Source organism: Pecten maximus, chromosome 4 (genome assembly GCF_902652985.1).
Source record: "Pecten maximus chromosome 4, xPecMax1.1, whole genome shotgun sequence".
Taxonomy (NCBI): domain Eukaryota; kingdom Metazoa; phylum Mollusca; class Bivalvia; order Pectinida; family Pectinidae; genus Pecten; species Pecten maximus.
Window position 1 is genome coordinate 48,082,674 of NC_047018.1, and position 23,889 is coordinate 48,106,562.

A 23,889-nucleotide genomic window follows, 5' to 3' on the forward strand; every position below is an offset into this window, starting at 1 on the left:
AGAGAAATAGAGAGACAGAGAGGGAGAGAGACAAATAGACAGAGCTAGCGAGACAGAGAGACAGAGAGACAGAGAGGGGAGGGGCAGACACAGAGAGTTATAAGCATGAAGGAGGGAACTAAAAATACTTCAAAATGTACATGCATGAAATTTCCAATTTGGAAGTAGCTTCACTGTACCAGGCTGCAAGTTAATATATTTATATATTAACTGACATTTTACATTGACTAAGATCATAATTGTGTATAAGTAAAGAAAAATGACTCATATGATATTGGATGTGACTGTAATGAGGATACCCTTCACTTGGCACAAACGTACATAACCAACATATTAATCAATATACGACAATTAACTTTCGTAACCAGGAAGAATTGTGCATACTTAAAACTTTCTACTGTGTTTTGTCAGAACCTTTAGTAAGATAGCGAAATAAACAAATGAAGAAAACATGTTATCAATCTTAGCATTAAGGTTTAAATATTAATTTTGTCAAATGTCATTACTGTATTTGACCTAATAAATGACCTTCCTCTCTAATAAGCACACCCCTGCCTTTTTTCAGGGAAAGAGGATGGGCGTGCTAATTGTGTTTTTGTGAGCACAGTGTGCTTATCAGGTGAAATACGGTTTATGCAAAATACTTCTCGAGTTTTGCTTTCACCATTTCAAATTGTTTTAAAATGTTTTGTAAATGAAAGACATCATTGACCATGTGTATTGTAATTGGCATAATCTTTGTAATTGGCATAATCTATCATGAAATATTAGACAAAGTGTAAACTTTCAAATAATTAAGCTTTCCATTCATGAGCTAATCATCACACTGTACAACAAGTCTTATGTGTCTATATTATTGAAATCTTTAACGAAATATATTTAAGTACAGTATAATTTTATCTCTTAATAGGAAGAAAGAATAATGGGGTTGAGAGAATTTGCCCTGATTAATTTATATCTTAAAAAAAAAAAAAAAAAAAAACATGGTTCATAATGTCCTCAATCTACTTAAAATTACCTAATAACAGCCAGGGTCATTTAAGGACCTACCAGGTTTTGGAGGTGGAAGAAAGCCGAAGCTGGCGAAAAACCACCGGCCTATGGTCAATACCAGGCAACTGCCCCACGTAGGTTTCAAACTTGCAACCCAGAGGGGGAGGGCTTGTGAAAAGTGTCGGGACACCTTAACCACTCGGCCACCGAGGTACCTGCCAGTATCATTAGTCACTGAAGTTTAAATTATCATCACTAAAGACATAAATTCAAGGACTTTTCAATACATTTTTATGCAAAATGCCAAGACTTTTTGAAGGCTGACACTGAATTACAAGACTTTTCTAGGCACAGGCTGAAATTCACGGGTGAACCATGTAAAATTGTGAATTCGACACATGACTAAAAATCTTATGTATACATGTATACTGTATATTGTCGGTAGTCCTACTAGTAAGTATTCATGGGTAAATGCAATACTGGGAATCCTTCCATCAAAATCTTGACAGAAAACTTTGATGAGGCCAAAGGTCTTTTAATTTACGACACTGTGCTATTAATAACAGAAGCCTTGATCATGATCACAGAAAAACAATAATCTTATAACCTTTCACACAACAGAGCATTCACTTTAGAACCCTACAAGGATTGACCATGAGCATGAACTCAAGATCAACACTTTACATTCAATCTTTGACTAATTAATCTAATTAAAATCATATATCACATTACAATTCTGTGTATTTTTGTAACATATATCAAATTACAGTGGAAAAACGAGCTGGAATGAGAGATCTGACTTTCATTAAGTTTACTTCTTTATCTGCCGATAAAACCACATTTCTGACAACTTTTGATTGACAGATTTTCTGACAACTTTTGATTGACAGATTTTCTGACAACTTTCAATTGACAGATGTCTGACAACTTTTAATTGACATATTTCTGACAACTTTTAATTGACTGATTTCTGACAACATATGATCGACTGATTTCTGACAACTTTTGATTTGCAGATTTCTGACAACTTTTAATTGACTGATTTCTGACAACTTTTAATTGACAGATTTCTAACAACTTTTGACTGACAGATTTCTGACAACTTTTAATTGACAGATTTCTGACAACTTTTAATTGACTGATTTCTGACAACTTTTAATTGACAGATTTCTAACAACTTTTGATTGACAGATTTCTGACAACTTTTAATTGACAGATTTCTAACAACTTTTGACTGACAGATTTCTGACAACTTTTAATTGACAGATTTCTGACAACTTTTGATTGACAGATTTCTGACAACTTTTGACTGACAGATTTCTGACAACTTTTAATTGACTGATTTCTGACAACTTTTAATTGACTGATTTCTGACAACTTTTAATTGACAGATTTCTGACAACTTTTAATTGACAGATTTCTGACATCTTTTAATTGACAGATTTCTAACAACTTTTGATTGACAGATTTTCTAACAACTTTTGATTGACAGGTTTAAGTTAACTTCATATGACATTCTCATATCAAATTCTGACTTTACCTCAACGGTTAATACAATACACCAAATAGGTGAAAACAACATTTCAAACACCTAAATTGAACTGGCCAACAATCACAAAAAACATGGCTCCTCATGAAATCAAAAACATGATTAGCTACAATTGAAGGATGACAAACCATTAAGCATGATCAACATACATGTAGTTGTTTTAACTTCAAATGACAAACGGGAAATTTTGTTAAACATTAAAATAACAACTAGATAGACATTTTAATCCTGAAATAACATTTCATAGAATTTTGTACATAGTACAAACAACACTTTACATTCAAATATTCGTATAACTTCACCTAGCCTACTACCATCATCAGAAACCCACCAGACGATGCTCCGTCAGAAACGACAGAGCGCATCGTGGGTTTCTGACGATGGCCTGCTACAAACATAGTATAATCAATTGTACTTATAACAATCTTTATACAATTTCATCAGTAACAAAAACAGTAACTTTCAGAGTCTTTAACTGAAGACAAAAAAAATTAACACAATATCCTCGTTAATAGTCGCCCTACAACATCTTCTTAACAAGTAACAGTCGATCTGCTTCAAACTGTACCCTGGTCATTTCAAATGACATACCTCTAACATGTACACATCTTGGGTAATTCATAAAATTTGAAAACAAGTAAACTTATTTGTAGCTATTACACATATTGAGGAAAAAAATTAACCAACAGGAAAATATAACTAAATATATCTTAGATGTTTATCATGGAACACCTTTAAAAACATATTAATCATTATCTTAATAATTAATGGTAGTTAAATTTCTAATCATAATTCTGTATGACATTCAATTCAGTGGCCTGCCTATTTAATCTCACCGACGAGGGATAAGATTTATACTCTCCAAAATTTGGGGATGTTTTCACAGAACAGCCAAAATGGTTGAAAGATTGAACATGAACCAGAAGTATAGGTCGGGATTGTGGCCATATGGCGAGTAACAGTTACCTATATTTCTGCGGGTGCAGATTTTTTGGATTCAGCCTTGCCTGTCCAAATCTATTTTTCAAAATTTCTATTCAAAGCAAGTTCAATACAGATATATTCTTAGACAGTAAACATGAAACGCAAATATGAAATTTTGAATTTAAATGCTAAAACTTCATTTCGAGCTTAACATTTTTTTAACCAAAATCTAGTACAGGTATACGCATAGTGTGTATTCTTATTACAATTCCGAGCAATCTTTTACCAAATACAAGGCATCGCACAATAACTAGGTATGAACAGCACAGGCTAAAAACAATTAATATTCATTTGGTCCTCAGGCCAATTTTTCTGAAGATAGGGGAGGGACTTGAATTTTTTTCATCATTTTATTGGTAAAAAAAAACAGATGAGAGAATTGTTCTTTAATCTAAACCAAGCATTATACATTTTCAAATAAGCTTCGAAATGTGGGAAACAAGGATTAATTATCATAGTTCTTGATTACTGGATATAGCAGAAGAAAGGTTGGTCAGTGATGTTTTTTCCAACACAGTCTTCTCCGAAGAATAACAAGGGGCTTTTCTTTTCTTTTTTAACTTCAAAACAAATGAGAGGGCCTGAGAACCAAGTAATTTTTATCTTTGGCCTTAAATATTTCCATCTTCATACATATATACACAGTATTTATTTATTTGAATTTTTTTACATTTTTTTTTTTCGTCTATGGGACAATTAATATTTTCAGGTAGTTTTGTTTATAATTTTTAACAAAGATATTGAACAAAGAAAGCCTACAGACTACGTTTAGACTTTAACAACAGATAAAATACAGTTACTCCATAAATATGTACCACTAAAATTACTGAAACAAATCAACAAGTCCCTGATCACAATTTCACCAGTCATACAAATCTTTATACACATGTAGTAACATAGAGGTATTCATTATATATTGTTATCATACAAAATACTTTACAGTATGATCCGCTAGTAGTCAAACCAGCTTCTGGTAGTCAAATATGTGACTAAACATTCGTTTTACCCCAAAGAAGGATAACATTTTAACTTACAAGTAAATTAGTCAGACTCTCAAATGACATAGATGAAGCTGTTTTTTTATAAACTACATCTGTATTCACAAAGATCAACCATGATCAACAATCCAGTGCTTCTCAAAGAAAAGAAAAAAAAATTTTTAACACATTTAACAGCTAAAATCAAAGATGGCCGACAAAGATGTCCTGTCAGACATTTTTTTTCTGATCTTGCAATCTCATGTTTCAACATGCAAAACTAGAGGCTAAGAGGAAGTTAAGAAGCATTAATTTGTACTCGGATGAAAAATAAGAATCTTTCACCTGCTAAATATACTATGACTGCTTGTTCGCCATTTTGCTTAAATCCAATCAGTCTCGGATCTATGCACCACTTCCTGATAAATTGCACTAACAATATTTAACGGTCAGAATTCAACATGCCGTCTATTGACCCTTTAATTTTTCTGATTAGTCTTAAAATTAGACATGCACCATCAGAGTCTTAGGCCTGGATAATCTATAAATGAGTTGAAGGAAAGTAGGATTCAGATTGTCCGAAAAATAGTGATGACGATTTACCACCTGTCAAATGGTGATTCTAACAGCACACCATCTTATGGGACCCTTAGTGAAAAAAAAATAATAAAAAATATGCAAATTACGAATTATTAGCATTTAGACAGATTTGGGGATAAAATCTGTAATTTTGCTATTTCTAAATCTTTGATGTTCTGCTGAATAGGTAATTCTAGAATTAAACCCTTCATCTCCACCCCAGGCCTGAATCCATAGTACCGGAAAAGATTGAAGAGAATTAGTGAAGATTCTGAAATATGCTTAATCTGATAGACACAGACGATTCAATCAATATTACGCTGGTCAGAACATGTCCAATTTCATCACACGTTTCTTTCCAATATGTTAAACTGTTATGTTACATCACGTCGAGTGAAAGACAACGATGTCCTGGTTAACAAAACTGACTAGAAACCCCGGTCATAGTTTTCCTCTTTTTTCTTTGCTGAGTGCTATTATGTTCACAGATATGGCTCTTACGTCGGCATTTGTCTCTGGATTCTCGATCATCTGTTGGAGAATTTCCGAGCCACCTTCCTCTTCCAGCATGAAGCAGTAGCGCTCCCCTACAAAATGAATAGTTTAAAATAAGAAACTCCCCTTAGTATTGATATTGTTTTTCTCTGTATTTTAATTTCTTCATTTATTTCCACAGTAAATTTCCGGTTAAGATGCACTTTACATGCCAACAGATTTTTGGGTGAATTCACCAGGTGAATTTATTGTATTGTATATATGTTATATGTATTGATGAGCTGTAAAGCTTAAAGTCAATAAAATGAAATGAATTAAATTGAATTGAACATAACAAGAATTCATACTGTCAATGTACCTAATTTGACGCACTCTAAATTTAGCACAAAACCAAATTAAAACAGATTTAATAGTCGAATAATGAATTAGGGCACCAACAATGATTGCTATAGAAACAAATGTACAAGATTAGTGTAGATAAAACTACAATTAGTGCAATCATAGCGGAATGCTTCCAACAAGGAAAACACTAAAATAAGATTACCACTAAAATATGCACATTTACAGTACACTATTATATATTCTGTCTGAATTCAGCCAGAAGCATAGAGACATTATAGTTACCTAATATCCATAGTTCCTTGTTAATGAATGAATATTCAGAAATAAATTTTCAACAAGAAATATGTTGGTGAAACATCAATCCATTGTTCCTTGTTTTATTTTGAGCCCAAATAAAGGCTTCAAAAATTTGTACAAATTTTTACCTTTATCTATATTGTGGCAGGGTAAACAGATTCAGGGTAAAACTTTATACTCGCAACTAAGTCATACTGGAGCATAATAGTAATTAAGTCATCACAAACAAATTTTGAGACATACATGTATGTTGATTTCAGATTTTACTGTTTAGGTTTTGCCTTGGACCAGAGAAAATAATACTTGCACATTATCAAAGTACGTAGTTGCACTTTACAGAAAAAAAGTATTTTAATGTAAAGGTTTACATTCATGAAATTTAATTTGTAGATACAGGCAATTCATGTGAAAACAGTCTTTTAATAATCTCAGCATGCTAGAAGTCATTTAATTAAAGGATTTCAGGATATTTGTTTCCTGTGACCATGAAGTGAATGCCATTAATTTGAAAGATCTTGGTAGATCTTCATTTCAGCATGCTAGCATATTTGTATATTGTATCTTATTCCACCACAGAACACAATTTGAAGTGCAGCTTTTTTAGTTTTTACTACATACATGGCCTTACCGTTTTTTGTACAGACATGCTGTATCGCCCAGACGGCCCAGAGTTGTACTGTCGGCACAGAGTAGCACCTCAACAATGGAAAGAATGGCTTGAAAGACCTGTGTTACAAAGAGACAAAGTATATATAAGACTCTCTGGAGTTAATCAACTTGACATACTACGGAAAAGGGCGAGAAAAGTTCAGAGTTAAAAAAGTCTGAAATACACTTTATTTTTCAATTTTTTAATGGCGCAGGCAACATAACAACAAACATCAGAAAAAAAAGTCTAAAATAAACTTTTTAGTTTGTTATGGGAAATTTAAATCTTAACTTACAATTAACATATAGGATGAGTCTGATATAAGATTTTTAGCTGAAAATGCTCATGTCTGTATATATAAATCAGTTATATATTTCACAGGATTCACGTCAGCTGAAAGGTCGCAAGGCCGTAATAGCGGACGTAAAACCCGTTAAATAAATAAATAAATAAGCACAGGATTCAGGCCATCTGCCACATGAAACAACTCTTAGGCTTTTAGAATGTTTTCAAGGATAGACATTAATATCCTTTGCGAAAATTATTAAAAATCAAATCTTTAGTTCTGACTCTGATCTCACCTGTGTATGCAACCATTTTAATTATCCAAATTCTACAGGACTTGATAATTGAAATTCTGATCTCTCTCTCCTCTATGCGACCATTTTAATTATCCAAAATCTAACTGTACATGATGAATTAAAATGTTGATCTTACCTGTAGGCAACCATTTCACCCTTTGGCTGCTCCCACTTTAAAACAACTTCTCCCTGTAATGATAAAGATAATGGTAAGGGGAGATCACTCTCATATTTAATCCTGTAATGAGCCCAAGGGGCCAACACATCAATTTTGAACCAATGCACATGTTGGGTTCATTGCAGGACAATGAAACAGACTATATTTTTACAGAACTTTATTAGACATTGGTGAGCTTACTATCAGACATGGGCTGATAGGGAGATAAATACACTATAATAAGTTATATAAGTCAACTTATGAAGGTGGGCTAAGAATTAGAACTCTTCTTTGTTTGAAATACAGTAAAGACAATTGGGGCCCTTTTCCTTTACAAATACTTAATTAAGAATTGTTTGTTTGTTTGTTTTGTTTATCACCCTTTAACAGCCAGGATCATTTTGAGATGAGGTTTCCTTGTAGTAGTTGGTGACTACCTCACTGAACAACAAACGAGGTAAAGTGTCTTGCCCAAGGACACAGCCAAGTAAGCACAAACAAGTCTATTTCTCAAGTTTCCCAGAAACACAAACTGATAGGGAACAGCAAACCACGCATCTCTAAAACCTTTCACATGAGTTTAAATGCAGCACACTAAATGACTGAGCTATCACTATATTAAAATATCATAAACTAAACACTTCGATAATTTTACAACAAAAGTGAGGCAAATTATATCATCACATTTTCCACTCTTAAGCTTGTTGGCCCTGATGGAAGCATGTAAGGGGACTGACGGGAGGAAAACTTTGAGAAAACTCATGTGGTTGGGCAGGTTATAACCCGATACCCTTTCATGTCCGATCAGGGAATAGAGGCCCAGTCACCTAGTTAGGTGATTTTATTACCACTGTGCCACCTGATATTTACTGAGTGTATAGATGGTAATACTGGCGTGAATGTAATTTCGCTATATCTATTAGTAATCAAATATAGCGTGAAAATAATTACCAACTAAATATTTATAAAACACACAAATGTATATAGGTTTTAAACGCAGAATGCTTAGGGCTATTTCATTAAAATATCAACCTGACCCCAGGACTCCAAAATAAATCACTTCTATCCATGGTTGGATGTCCTTCCTATATTAAGTTGTATGTAATTTATAAAATAAATTCTATGGGTGGTACCCCTTAACAATACCTGGAGTCCTGGGGTGGGGTAGATGTTTGACTGGAAAAGCCCTTACGATGCAAGGCGGTGTTGCAGGATATTTAAGGATGTGATAGGTATTCTTACCAGCTCATAGAGTATTTCCTCTCGATCTGTCGAGGACACGAGCCAGGCCTCGGCCCCATCGCTGGCTAAGTGAGCAATGATTCCAGCTGCAAAGTAGCTCACGTCAATCTGCTCTGCATGGATCAGTTTCTTCAACAGGATTAACGAATCTGTCCGCATCAAAAATCCTCTCAGTTCTCGCACCTCCGCTATATTGTTCTGTGATCAATTAAAAAAAGATATTTTATTTATTTGAATTTTTGTTAAGCTCATCTTGATTTTCCGAATTCCTGGATTTCTACATTTTTGTATTCTAGTAATGATGATGAGCATTAGAAGGACAAAACCGGTCGTGTATGATACTGTTGTACATGTATATTTATTATTCAGCATAAACCGGTACTTTATTGATCGAGATACTTTATTCATCATTTCATGCTGTTCATTTTTCTTTAATAATCATTCTGATATTAAGAAAATGATTCATAAATTTTCATAATATCGGAATGCATCATGAATACAACTAATCTCCATTTCTTATAGCAAACATAACAATTTCCTTAAATATCAAATTAAAGCCATTTTTTTTCTCTCTTTCGGTTCCACTTGAATAATATCTGTATAAACCTACCATACTAAACAAACACCATGTACAATGTACATGTACTGGTGATGGATTGAGGCCGAATTGCCAAAAAACCTGGCACGTCCTTAGAGACACTGGCTGTTAATAGGACGTTAAACAAAAACAAACAAACATAACAAAATTGCCAAACGATAACATTGTCTCCATTTAAGATAGAATATCTATCTTTCCTTATACAAATGTAAACAAAATGTCACGGTTTGTTTTTGTGTACAATTTCTAATTAACTATAAGTATATTTGTCTTCAGCTGAAAGAAAGGCCCAGTTAAGTTGCCTACATTTAAAAAATGTCCAAAATATTTTGTCCCCATCTACCAAAAGTCCACACCGCATCTCTAACTTAGTATCCACTTACCAAGAGTCCCAAGATCTTTGTCTCCACGTGAACCCTGACATCTGTTTCCATGTCCATTACAACCTAAAACCAACATATTCAAATCACTGTTATGAATATATAACATAGTAACACAAATGAGGAAGGAAGACAATTTTTATGAGTCTTGCCCTGACCAGACCTCGAGTTCACGATGTATATCACCCAATCGCCTAGCCAGAAATACCCACAGCTTATACTGCTGCGCCACATCAACATTCTTGATAAAGAACATTTCAATGGCACAGTGATGGTTGGCCCGATACCCTGACACTCAAACGCAGAAGACGGCCGTTAGGCCTGAAAACAATTGCCGTGTTGAATTTATGTACATAACACAGTAAGTGGGAACTCACATAATTAGTGCCAACCCCTTAATTTCAAATTTTTTTTTTTAACAGTGGTCATCTGTGACCTTCGACCAATTTATCTTCATAAAGTTGATTAAATTCCAACTATATATAATCTGGAGTAGAATGGTAGTTTTGTGTCAGAAGGTGAAGAAAGCCATCTGGATGCATGAATATGCTGCAGTGGGCAAGTTATAAAGCAGGACGAGGGGGCCCATGAACTCTCTCACATCTAAGATCAGGTTATCAACAAACTGTAGCCTATAGCTAGTCGCCTTCTACACTGACACTGAGTAGTCTAATATTGACTTGGAGACTCTTAACATCCTCATATAGTATAAATGAAAAGATCTGTCGATTTGATATTACAACACCTTACACATCAGTGTACACATGTTGCAATGGTCATCCATCTGATGAAGGTGACTGAGTGTAGTCATCTAATTAACATCACACTGTAAAATCTAATACTGGTTGTGATATACAAAAATCTGTTCATATCTGTCTCGTCTCTCTTTCCCAAAATAAATCTGCCATCAAAATACCATAAGTGTACTTACCATCAAGGTGTCCATGAACAGGTCTAGCCCCTTCTCCTTAAGGAACACACGGCAGGTAGGAGGAGATTCATCTATAAACCAACAAGTAAATAAATGGATTGGAATATGATTTAATTAAGAGGCTGTGGAACGGACCAAAAGGGTCCAATTCCCTGAAATATCAACAATCTGCTTTTTTAGACTAAGAAGTACTTGAAATTCATAGAAGGTGGCCTCTTGATAAATTAAAGCTATAATTACTAAATAAATTAGACAACCGGTAATTCTACATGTAACGGTATAGACTACCGGTAATTCTACATGTAATGGTAGAGACTACTGGTAATTCTACATGTAATGGTAGAGACTACCGGTAATTCTACATGTAATGGTAGAGATTACCAGTAATTCTACATGTAATGGTATAGACTACCGGTAATTCTACATGTAATGGTATAGACTACCGGTAATTCTACATGTAATGGTATAGACTACCGGTAATTCTACATGTAATGGTATAGACTACTGGTAATTCTACATGTAATGGTCTAGACTACCAGTAATTCTACATGTAATGGTAGAGACTATCAGTAATTCTACATGTAATGGTCTAGACTACCGGTAATTCTACATGTAATGGTATAGACTACCGGTAATTCTACATGTAACAGTATAGACTACCGGTAATTCTACATGTAATGGTATAGACTACCGGTAATTCTACATGTAATGGCAGAGACTACCGTAAATTCTACACGTAATGGTAGAGGCTACCAGTAATTCTACATGTAATGGTACAGACTACCGGTAATTCTACATGTAATGGTCTAGACTACCGGTAATTCTACATGTAATGGTATAGACTACCGGTAATTCTACATGTAATGGTATAGACTACCGGTAATTCTACATGTAATGGTATAGACTACCGGTAATTCTACATGTAATGGTAGAGACTACCAGTAATTATACATGTAATGGTAGAGACTACCAGTAATTCTACATGTATTATGATAGAGATGACTGGTAATTCTACATGTAATGGTAGAGACTACCGGTAATTATACATGTAATGGTATAGACTACCGGTAATTCTACATGTAATGGTACAGACTACCAGTAATTCTACATGTAACGGTAGAGACTACCGGTAAGTCTACACGTAATGGTACAGACTACCGGTAATTCTACATGTAACGGTCTAGACTACCGGTAATTCTACATGTAATGGTACAGACTACCGGTAATTCTACATGTAATGGTACAGACTACCGGTAATTCTACATGTAATGGTACAGACTACCGGTAATTCTACATGTAATGGTAGAGACTACCGGTAATTCTACATGTAATGGTAGAGACTACCAGTAATTCTACATGTAATGGTAGAGACTACCAGTAATTCTACATGTAACGGTAGAGACTACCGGTAAGTCTACACGTAATGGTACAGACTACCGGTAATTCTACATGTAACGGTCTAGACTACCGGTAATTCTACATGTAATGGTACAGACTACCGGTAATTCTACATGTAATGGTACAGACTACCGGTAATTCTACATATAATGGTAGAGACTACCAGTAATTCTACATGTATTATGATAGAGATGACTGGTAATTCTATATGTTATAGTACCTGTTAGGTTCCACAGAGCACTGAGAGTGAACTTAAGTGTTATGTCTATAGAACGTGCGTCCACTTTCATCCTGACTAGATCCAGCATTTTCTGCATGTATTTTGTCTTGGCTCCTAGTAGAGATGTCTGGCTTGTGGAGATTTTGGCAGCGAGAATCGAGCAAATGGCAACGGACATGCGATTCATGGAAGGATCATCAAACTGACAAAGGCATTCCATCACTAGCTTGGCACACCGGTAACGATCAAACGACTGGAAACAGAGAAATTAAATTCCTTGGAAGTCAATACAATAAGATAGTAAGGATTATTGATGTTAATTTAATATTGAGAAATGTCTATTATCAACATTCCAAGAACAGTTTTCGCTTGAGTGAATTAAAATCAATTTTGTGAAATTGTCATCCAGAATTAAAACTTCAAAAGAACTATAACACCAAAGTATTTCTGCTTATATTTGTTTGATAATCAAAATTAAATGGGCAATGATAATATATCAATCTATTCCTTCCGTTAATTTCCACTATAAAATTATCAGAATTGAAGAGCTATGCAACTAGGACAACATATACATCTTGTTTTTAAGAGATAATTATAAAAAGTAACTGATAGTTACTGTAATATCAATAACTTTGCCCTCGATGAATTACAGAAACTGTTTTGCTTACACATCAGTATTTTCAATTCTCTTTTTTTAACGATGATCTGTCTGAGAATTAATGAGACTTTCTAATTAACGTATAATTACCACATCTTGGAGTATTCTGTCACTACATAGTGTGAGCAGAGCATTCTTCTGTAGCTGAAATACAAAATAAACACAAAAATTCTTAACACAATGACATCTTTAATATTGTTCTGAACATCATTATGAAAGTTCTTGATACAAGATGTTAGCAATTATGTCTTTAATTCATCACCAGAATGTAAATAGTTATTTTCAACTGTAAATAATTTGGATACAGTATTTTTAGATAGAATTTACAGGAAATAAATTCCAGGTATTTGGAAAACCCAGTCAATATTTAGCTGTATACTCATGATAAGACTCAACAGTTTTATATTGAAATGATTGACTTGAAATGATCAGCGGGTTACCTTTAACACAAATAAATAACTGAAAGTTGTTTTGCAAACTTTTGAAAATGCCTCATTCCTTTTTCATTCTACCTCTTAATAAATCATCTTTGTGATCCCGTTTACATCTAGTAAGAGCAGAATGGACAAAACATCACCAGCCCCTCAGTTATAATGCTCGCAGATTACAGCGTCGGAACAAACATGCATCCTGATAATTTGACTACACATTTTCAAGTCATTAATGAAACGTGAACCATTATCATGATTCCGACGATCATTTTCGCTCTTTGCTTGGTCAAGGAAACAGATGAAGTCAAAACCTCACAAACCTCTGTTTTAAAAGGTTGAAACAATTAAAAATGAACATTTTTCCATGTGTTGTTTACCATATTTATCTACACATAAGCTCCTGTCCACAGTTTACAGAATCTTCAACTTTTAAACTGTCACAGTAACTAAATAGTGGGTCCCAAAGGAGCCCTACCAAAACATCAGAACTACAATTTTGTATGAACTGAATATCAAAGTCAACCAGACAAGGAAACAGATTTTATACCGAGTGAAATTTTGATCTAAAGTCTATACTGAGTGAAATTTTGATCTAAAATCTATACAAAGTTAAATTTTGATCTAAAATCTATACAAAGTTTAATTTTGATCTAAAATCTATTTATATACATTATGTACACCAGGTAAAATCTAAATGTCTATTGTGATATACCTGCTGGTGGTTTGGAAAGTTATCCATGGACAGTAAGGTCAAGTTGACCACATGCTTGAGACAAGCTGGGTGTACTTTGTTGCCGATCTCACCCTTGGACAGGTTATACAAACAGGCTGTGGCGGCCATTTGTACGCCCAGCTGTTTAGGATGGCTCTTCATGGCTGGCAGGACAAGCTAAGATAACAATAAGAAAGTTTCAGGTATTTTATGGAGAACTATAGAAGCCATTTCACTAATTCTTTCATTCATTCAATATATGATTTTGTTTTTGCATTACAATGATAGGTGATAATACTAAATGATTTGATAAACCAACTCAGAACAGTCATGCCTTGTTGAATTATAGCAACTGCAATTGTTCGGAAAAAAAAGAGTGATATTTCAGCAAACTTTAATCAACTTGACCCTAGTTATGCTTTCACAGTAATCAAAATCCTTCCTGATGTGGAAAATTGTTAACTAAGAAACTCTTACCAGTTAATGGCTTATGAAATAAACAATAACCTCCTAGACCCTGTGTGGGCCTGAGGTATAGCCTTGACGATATCCTCGCCAGGTTTTGTGCGAGTCTGAGGGATGTATTAATCATGAAGATGTCCTCCAGAGGCCCTGTGTGACCCTGATGTATATACATTGTACTTGCATTGATGATGTCCTCCCTGGGCCCTTTGTGGGCCTGATGTGTGTACCAACCTTGACAATGTCCTCCTTAGGCCCTGTGTGGGCATGAGGTGTGTACCAACCATTGACGATGACCTCCCTAGGCCCTGTGTGGGCCTGATGTGTGTACCAACCTTGAAGATATCCTCCCTAGGCCCTGTGTGGGCCTGAGGTGTGACCCAACCTTGACGATGTCCTCCCTGGGCCCTGAGTGAGTCCGAGGTGTGTCCTAACCTTGATGATGTCCTCCCTAGGCCCTGAGTGGGCCTGAGGCGTGTACTAACCTTGACAATGTCCTCCCTAGGCCCTGTGTTGGTCTGAGGTGTGTACTAACCTTGACGATGTCCTCCCTAGGCCCTGTGTGAGCCTGAGGTGTGTACTAACCTTGACGATGTCCTCCCTAGGCCCTGTGTTGGTCTGAGGTGTGTACCAACCTTGATGATGTCCTCCATAGGCCCTGTGTTGGCCTGAGGTGTGTACCAACCTTGACAATATCCTCCCTAGGCCCTCTGTGGGCCTGAGGTGTGTATTAACCTTGAAAATGACCTCTTTAGGCCCTGTGTGGGCCTGAGGTGTGTACTAACCTTGACGATGTCCTCCCTAGGCCCTGTGTGGGCCTGAGGTGTGTATTAACCTTGTCTATGTCCTCTTTAGGCCCTGTGTGGGCCTGAGGTGTGTACTAACCTTGACGATGTCCTCCCTAGGCCCTGTGTGGGCCTGAGGTGTGTACCAACCTTGACAATATCCTCCCTAGGCCCTGTGTGGGCCTGAGGTGTGTATTAACCTTGTCTATGTCCTCTTTAGGCCCTGTGCGGGCCTGAGGTGTGTACTAACCTTGACGATGTCCTCCCTAGGCCCTGTGTGGGCCTGAGGTGTGTACCAACCTCGACAATATCCTCCCTAGGCCCTGTGTGGGCATGAGGTGTATACCAACCTTGATGATGACCTCCCTAGGCCCTGTGTGGGCCTGAGGTGTGTACTAACCTTGACAATGTCCTCCCTAGGCTCCACCATGGACTGTGTTAGTCTGAACAAAGTGTAAAGCGACTTCTGTACATAGACGACGCGATGGACATACCGCCTTAATGCCTCAAGTACCTGTCGTTCATTAGCGTCACCACTGATCTGCAAACAAAGACACATGTGAAGTACCAGTTGTATTTGTAACATACATGTACACTTATTGTGTTATTCAATCTCTAATACTTTCATATAAAAATCTATTCTGTGTTTTGTATAATTTTATTTGAGAATTATAATTCACTGAAATGTCAAGCATTGATAAAATTGATCATAAATTTCAAGTCAGATATTCTGTTTCTCCAATAGTTGAAACAAAGTACGCAGCTATACAGATAATTAAGCCAAAGAAAAAATGGCTGATCAGAATATCTATACTGTTAAATGAGCTGTTATTGAGAAGCATGCACTTTAAAGAGAAAAGATTCAAAATTCATGGATCAGACACAAATCTAAACATATATTAGGCCAAGAAAACAATAATATTTCCTGTTTACTCTTCTGACAATAATATTTTGACTATCCTTTCATTTTTCATTTTCAAGGAAGCACTGTTAAACTTAAAGACATAATCACCCTCAAACTTTTAAATACTATATCTTTCAAATATTTTAAAAGAAGTTTTCTCTATCCAAAGTACATATAGCCATCTACTTACAGACCTACATTTTTCAAACATGTAATTATATATATAGTATGCAGCAGGAATCAAATATTGTTTTTTTCAGCCTTATCATAGGAAGGAAATTCGAACATACTACAACATCACAGTAGAAATCAACACATTCGTCATCACAGAACATCGGCATCTCACAATACGTGGTCCTCGCCAAACCCAGGAATTTCATGTTTTTATGTTCAGCTATAAACCTCCTGCAAAATATAGCGAAAAGATATCTGAAAGTGTTAAAGATGTGTATACACATATACATATATTATAAAGCACAGTTAACTGTAGTTTTAAATATAGAGGGACAATCTGAGATTGATAACTGGCTATATATTAGCTACCTTATATAGTCTGACATTTGTCCGAAATTGCAGCAGCACTTGTTTGTAGGTGTTTTTTATTTTCTCATCTCTCATTCTGATGAACCAGTCGGAAACATTTGTTTGTTTTTGTATATAACAGCCAGGGTCATTTAATTATAAGGACATGCCAGGTTTTGGAGGTGAAGAAAAGCCGGAGTACCCGGAGAAAAACCACCGACCTACGGTCAGTACCTGGCAACTGCCCCACGTAGGTTTCGAACTCACAACCCAGAGGTGGAGTGCTAGTGATAAAGTGTCAGGACATCCCTAACCACTCGCGCCCGGCCATCCCGAGTAGCAATTCTGTATCTGACATTTTGTTTACTTTTCTGTATCTCAACACTTGGGTGCTAAGGTTAACGTTGTAGCATGATTTTTTTCAAAATTTTCTGATGACAAATATCAAAACATGTAGTGACCAATTCAACAACAAAATAGAAATCTTCATATCGATTAATACCCGTGTGGTGTAGTTTATGGAATGAAAGTTCACAATGGTATACCCAGTAAAAACACAATTTTTTATCAGTCAATGTATGTACCTGGGTATATTATGGGTAAACTGCTTAATTTTTGAAGTTATTCCAAAAGTGAAATTAATTTTATTCCAGTAAATTTTGCTTAATTACAAAAAATGTACGAACATTTTTATAGCAAATTTTAGATTAACTACTTACCTGATCAGAACTAAAATACATAACTATAAAATCAAAATTAACAAATCACACATTTAAGCTATGAATATTTGCCTGTTGTATATTTAAGCATTGAACGGCTTTCAGTTGGCATTCATATAGTCAATATGAATGCCAACTGGACAGAGGCTAATTCCATGTTGAATTTGCCTCTGTCCAGTTGCATTCATATTGACTATGAATGCCAACTGAAAGCCGTTCAATGCTTATATTTACCATCTGCGATTTTTTATTTGTCGTGCGATTTTTGTTTTGAAATTTTCAAATTCAAATTTCAGTTGGCAGTTCATAAGGTGGTGAACTCGCATAAATATATATATATGTAGATAATGCTATTAGCCTATATATAGTTTACCTTAACGTCTTTTCGACAGCTCCTTCTTTCCCAGAAATATCCAGCGATGTCAAGTATGGTAGACAATTAGTTCTTTCTAGGAGATCCTGAATGGGGAATTTAGCTTGTGAGTCACCTCCCATGAAGGTATGCTGGACTGGCGTTATCACGGAATCGTCCGACACATCCAAGTGAACAAGTTTGGTAAGGTCGTACAGAACAGGAACTACATCGTCTTTGTTGGATGCTCGTAAATTGTACATGGACAGAGATTTTAGTCGGTCTCTACACTTCCTGAGTGGTGAAATATCATTTATCTGCGTACACGAGATGTCCAAGCTCTCTAAGCAAGGCAAATCCTCAGCTATAATCTCCAGACCATGTTTGTTAAATTCAGTTCGACTTACATTCAAACTATGCAGATTTCTCAATTTTGACAATGAAACGACTACACAGAATTTTGTACTGTTTAGGAATGTACTATTGCTTACGTTGAGAGATCGTAAATTACACAACGTCCATTCTCCTAAACACCCTATCGCATCGTTGACTGTCACAGTTTTAAGTCCCGTAATTTCTAATTCTGATATACGATGCGTTTTCAACGTTCTCAAACCTTTGGTCGTAAGCTGTTGTGCGTCATGTATACAAACCCGCTTCAAATTGGTGACGCTTGGGTCGAATAAACTCAGAGTTTCATCCGTAAGCTTTCCCTTCTCGCACAGACTGTACAATAGTTGTTCCGAAAGGTCGCCATGGAAATACACCTCTGAATCTTTAAATGTAAGTTTTGGTGGTGTTTCGGCTGAAGCCATGCATAGTGTTGACAAATTATCACATATGAAGTCAACACAGCAATTTTGTAGGCTCACTGGTGTGTCGTACATCTTTGAAGTTGGTGTAGATTTTAAAGGTAAAATCTGCAATAAATAAATAAAACAAATTTGGAAATACCAGTCAATGGAAACTTCATCAATTAAGAATTTATCTTAAATCATTATTAAGCTACAAACACATTTATACAATAATGTATACAATACAATATACTCTTACCTAGTCTTTATCAGTAAGGAAGAAATTGATTTAGATTCCAAACTGAAATATCTACGATTCTCCTAGGAAGTTAATAAGAATTAATTATTGCTGTTCACTCTGAAATCTAACGCCAGGTAATAAACACATTTGGTTTATTTTTATGAAATCTTAATCTCACCTTAACGGTGACAGTACTTCAGTTCTTCAACACTTACATATTAGCGAGACAATTCAACTTAACATACATAGCATATAAATTTGTAGTTAATAGCTATATAGCAAACAGAATACATACATGTACTGGTCTCACCACACCAAATTTTCAGCCATTTCAAAGCATTCTTGAGTCTCTTGTCATATTTTTCATACAGAATAAAATGTTTTATATCAATAATTTCTTGCAATGCCTGATGCGCTTCACTTTTCATGTATTATTTCATGTAAGATCCATCAGTTTTCTTTAGGTATATGAATTTAAGCCAGAAAATGCAATTGACCTTTGACCTGTCACTCTTGAATTTGACCTTCGACCTATGCCTGTCACCCTGAACGCCTGTTGCTTCACTTTTTTTAATTTCATGTACTATTTTATGTAAGATTTGCCAGTTTTCTTAAGGTCTATCAATTTAAGCCAGAAAATGCAATTGATTTTTGACCTGTCACTCTTGAATTTGACCTTTGACAGGTCTATATATAGCTATAGGCCAGCTGTCTCCCTTGAAATTACTGAACCAGCTGGTTTAACAAGTTTATGTAAGATTTTGTTAAATAGACTCACGCACAAACATTTTGTATATATGACCATATATATACCCAAGTTATTTCCGTCCAATTACAAAACTACAGCAGCTAGTATTGTAACACTTTGGTTTGGTTTGGTTTATTTTGTTTAACATCCTATTAGCAGCTAATGTATTTTAAGGATGGCCCCCCGTGCATGCGACATGCATGCGTGTGGTGAGTGCATATGTGTGTTTTGGGAGGCTGCAGTATTTTCGTGTTAAGTCTCCTTGTGGTAGGCCAGAACTTTTGCCGATTTATAGTGCTACCTCACTGAAGCATACTGCTGACTAGGCACCCAGCAGGATACCCCACCCGGTCACATTATACTGACAAAGGACGAACCAGTCGTCCAACTCCAAATATGCTGAGCGCTAAGCAGGAGTAGCAACTACCATTTTAAAGACTCTGGTATGTCGCGGCTAGGGGACAGAACCCAAATAAAGCCTTCCTCACAGCGGCGAACGCTCCAATAAAGGCCATAAGTGAGGCATTGTCAAGGGAGACATTAGGAAGAAGAAAGTTGTTCGGAAAGAAGAGAAAATATAAGATCCCAAATTTAGTCGCCCCCTACGATCATTCAATGGGGGCAGCAGGTACAATTCTTACACCTTACCTGCAGGGTATTGTAACACAGCAGCACAGTCCATATCGATATCGACCTTCGAACTTGTACACATTTTATACCTTTGTGTACACATGCATATGCATGCGGCCCTAGCCTGGTCATACTAAACTAATCATCGAAATCTCATGTATAATCATGTATTGGTTGCATTTGTGTAACAAAATTCTTTTAACATATATATATATATAAACCATATATACTTTCCAACCTGAAGAAAATGTTAGAAAAAAAAGGTTCAACAAGTCACTAGAAGTACATGGGTACCTATATTGATATCCATATCTCTGCATTAATTATATATGATAACCGACAAATACATTACTATAGAGCTGAAGAAGCATGCTTAGTCAGAGTGAGAGAACGTATTTAACAAAATGTACATGCTAAATCAACTGGTGCCTTTTACACTTCTCGCATATTTTCTTGAGATTTTAAACCAGATTTTCTAAATATCAACCAATACTAAAAGAGATGCTGTGAGGTTTCTTTTGGACACAACATTCCTATATAGTGCTGTATATATGTCCTCACAGGAATTTATCAGGGGTCTATCAAGTACTCAACCACGTAATTAACCAAAGAATCCAGGGCATCCCCACTAGACCATTGAGAGTATGTTTTTGACTCCCCTAAATGAGATCTGACTCTTGGGTTTGAAGGGACTGGTCTAGATCTATTGGGCACATGCAGGGATCATTTTGGAGGGGGCCATTATATATACAAAATGTATATATTTATATGCATCGGGCAATTGACCCACAATTTTCCTGAATTCCATAAATTATAGGTAGTTCTTTTTCTTGAAAATGACCCATCCATTTGGTAACCCAAAATAATCCCTATGTTGTGACCCTTTTGACTTCTGATATTTTCAAAAATCAAGGGTCAACTGCATGCATATGGTGCCCTGAAATAAATTTGCAGTATAATTCTTTATCTGAAAATATATATATAAATATGCATGTACATCACCTAAATAGGCTATATAGCTATTAAATCACCTAAATAGGCTATTAAAATGTAAGGCAACAGAAACTTTTACATGCATTAAATAACATTACACTACAGGTGTAAAAGTAGAGGATTAGGTCACGTTATATAATTGGTTTGTTTTGGTTTATTTTGTTTATTGTCCTATTAACAGCTAAGGTCATTTAAGGACGGCCTCCCATGCGTGCGACATGCATGCGTGTGGTGAGTGCGTATGTGTGTTTTTGGAGGCTGCGGTATGTTCGTGTTAAGTCTCCTTGTGATAGGCCGGAACTTTTGCCGATTTATAGTGCTACCTCACTGAAGCATACTGCCGAAGACACCCAGCAGGACACCCAGGGGTTAATCCAGGATTTGGGGAAAACTACCCATTATGAAATTTAGAGGAAATGAATGGCCGCAAAGTCTTGAATTATTCTTTAAGTTTTAACATTTTACGGCTATTCTTTGCTATTATTCTTACATATTTCATAAAAAATTGGGGGGTTTCCCCTGTTTCGGAGACTTTTCCCCCTGTTTTATGTGATTTTTTCTTGATGGGGAATTTGTTTTTGTTCAAAGGGGAAACACCATCAGTGGGGAATACTACCTAATTACGGTAGTAAAATCGGACTAGATTAACCTCTGACACCCCACCCGGTCACATTATACTGACAACGGGCGAACCAGTCGTCCCACTCCAAGTATGCTGAGCGTTTAGCAGGAGTAGCAACTACCATTTTTAAAGACTCTGGTATGTCTCGGCTTGGGGACAGAACCCAAAGCCTTCCTCACAGGGGCGAACGCTCAACTAAAGGCAAAAAGTGAGGCATTGTCAAGGGAGACATTAGGAAGAAGAAAGCTGTTAAGAAAGAAGAGAAAAGATAAGATCCCAAATTTAGTCGCCTCTTACGATCATGCAATGGGGGCAGCAGGTACAATTCTTACGCCCTACCTGCAGGGCTCCGTTATATAATTACTGGCTCAGGCTAGTGGGGGGGGGGGGGGGGGGGGGGGGGGGGGGGGATGTTTGCCTTGAAAGAGAGAGGTTGCTAGTTTGAGCCCCAGAGTGGACTGGTTTTTTTCATTACTCGTTCCTATATATAGAACACACATAATGTTCATGTCATTTTTGCATGATATGATCACTTATAAGTAAGCTTCTCATCTTGTGCTAGAACAGGCATTCGTAACATGAATTCAAGCTGGTGTTAGATGGTTGATATGTATGGAAGGCACAGAACTCTCTTTCCAGTTTTACATAGATAATAATATATTGACAATCTTTTACACAATAAAGAGTGTTGACCATGCATGGATATGGTAGTTTGGTACGTGATAATCTATAATCCTACTTAATGTTCAAGCTATATAATAATTAATATACACCGTTAGTTCACAAATCACGATCGTTTCAGGGAATTTATTTATTGGATGAATCAAGCAAACTTGATAATATTATGGGTACGGTGCACTGCCTGATGTACTTGTGTATTATATATACAAATGTTGACAGACAAGACCATGGCCAGTAATTATATGTAAGCGAATACTAAATTATACAGCTGTTGTTGAAATTACTTTATTTTCATGCTGTTATTGCTTATAACAAGCATTCATATATTATAATATCAACGGTAATATGCATTACGAATAAATACTGTGTGTATGAATCGATCATAAAAATACTTTCAGTTTCACAACAAATCAGAAACTGTACGACATCCATGACAGTTCCTATGACAGATAGACCCAGTACGGGGAAATGAATACAACAACAAGTGGTCGTCATTACCTACTTCGTTATGTTTCAGCTCAAATCAGTGTTGTTGGATCCTATATCTGATGAAATCCCATCTTAGTTTCTCAATCGAACGACACATTTCTATAAAAACAGGATAAATTTTAGAAACGTGACCTTTTTTCCCCTGACCGGATGTGTTCGGTGAAGGGAGGTAACTCTAAACATTATTGCTAAATTTCCCGTTTTTTTTCCCGGGCTGAAGAAGGTTCAGCCGAGGGTTTTACTGCTATATTTTAATATCGATAGCAAATCAATAAAGTGAATTCTCACATGTATGTTGATATAATTTCTTGATTATGCTACATATTTGTGCAGATAATTTCAATTTGCAATGAAATCAAGCACAGGGACTTGGCATTATTTATGTATTAGATGGACCGTACCATGGGTACATGCGTTAATATTTTTTTCTGACGTTATTGGAAAAGAAACAGATTAACTATAATTTAATTTGTAGAAACATGTATTGCAAGGGAGTATTTAGTTTTCTGTTTCACTTATGAAAAATATGCTTTAGCTTGATGCAATATTTACGGCGCTTTAATTGTTGCAGATGCTTTTTTTAAATGATATTCTTAATAGACTATTGGTAGATAGATGTACAAGATATTACAGCATTGAGATCTTCACTTGTATTTATGTCATTATAACATTTAACATATTGACGTAGATTACCCCCCCCCCCCCCCCCCCTTCGCAATTTTCATTTTAAAAAAAAAGATCAATCACTGAAGCTCGAATGAGGAACCTGTAAAA

The 23,889-nt window shown here is 35.9% G+C and overlaps 1 protein-coding gene across 2 annotated transcripts; it reads right to left on the reverse strand.

Annotated features, from left to right (window-relative positions):
- Positions 1 to 4,085: 4,085 nt before the first annotated feature.
- On the reverse strand, positions 4,086 to 23,275 carry LOC117326303 (protein zyg-11 homolog B-like). Of its 2 annotated transcripts, none has more exons than XM_033882988.1 (13): positions 23,129 to 23,275; positions 17,939 to 18,837; positions 16,615 to 16,729; positions 15,821 to 15,961; positions 14,174 to 14,350; positions 13,121 to 13,174; positions 12,373 to 12,625; positions 10,755 to 10,825; positions 9,827 to 9,889; positions 8,846 to 9,043; positions 7,583 to 7,635; positions 6,845 to 6,942; positions 4,086 to 5,669 (listed from the first exon to the last, which is right to left on the reverse strand). In XM_033882988.1, exons 2-13 carry the CDS (start codon positions 18,802 to 18,804, stop codon positions 5,524 to 5,526), a joined length of 2,235 nt encoding a protein of 744 aa, XP_033738879.1. In that variant the 5' UTR covers positions 18,805 to 18,837; positions 23,129 to 23,275; the 3' UTR covers positions 4,086 to 5,523. The 2 variants fall into 2 exon arrangements, with proteins under 2 accessions (XP_033738879.1, XP_033738881.1); XM_033882990.1 differs by having other exon boundaries at positions 23,125 to 23,275.
- Positions 23,276 to 23,889: the final 614 nt, after the last annotated feature.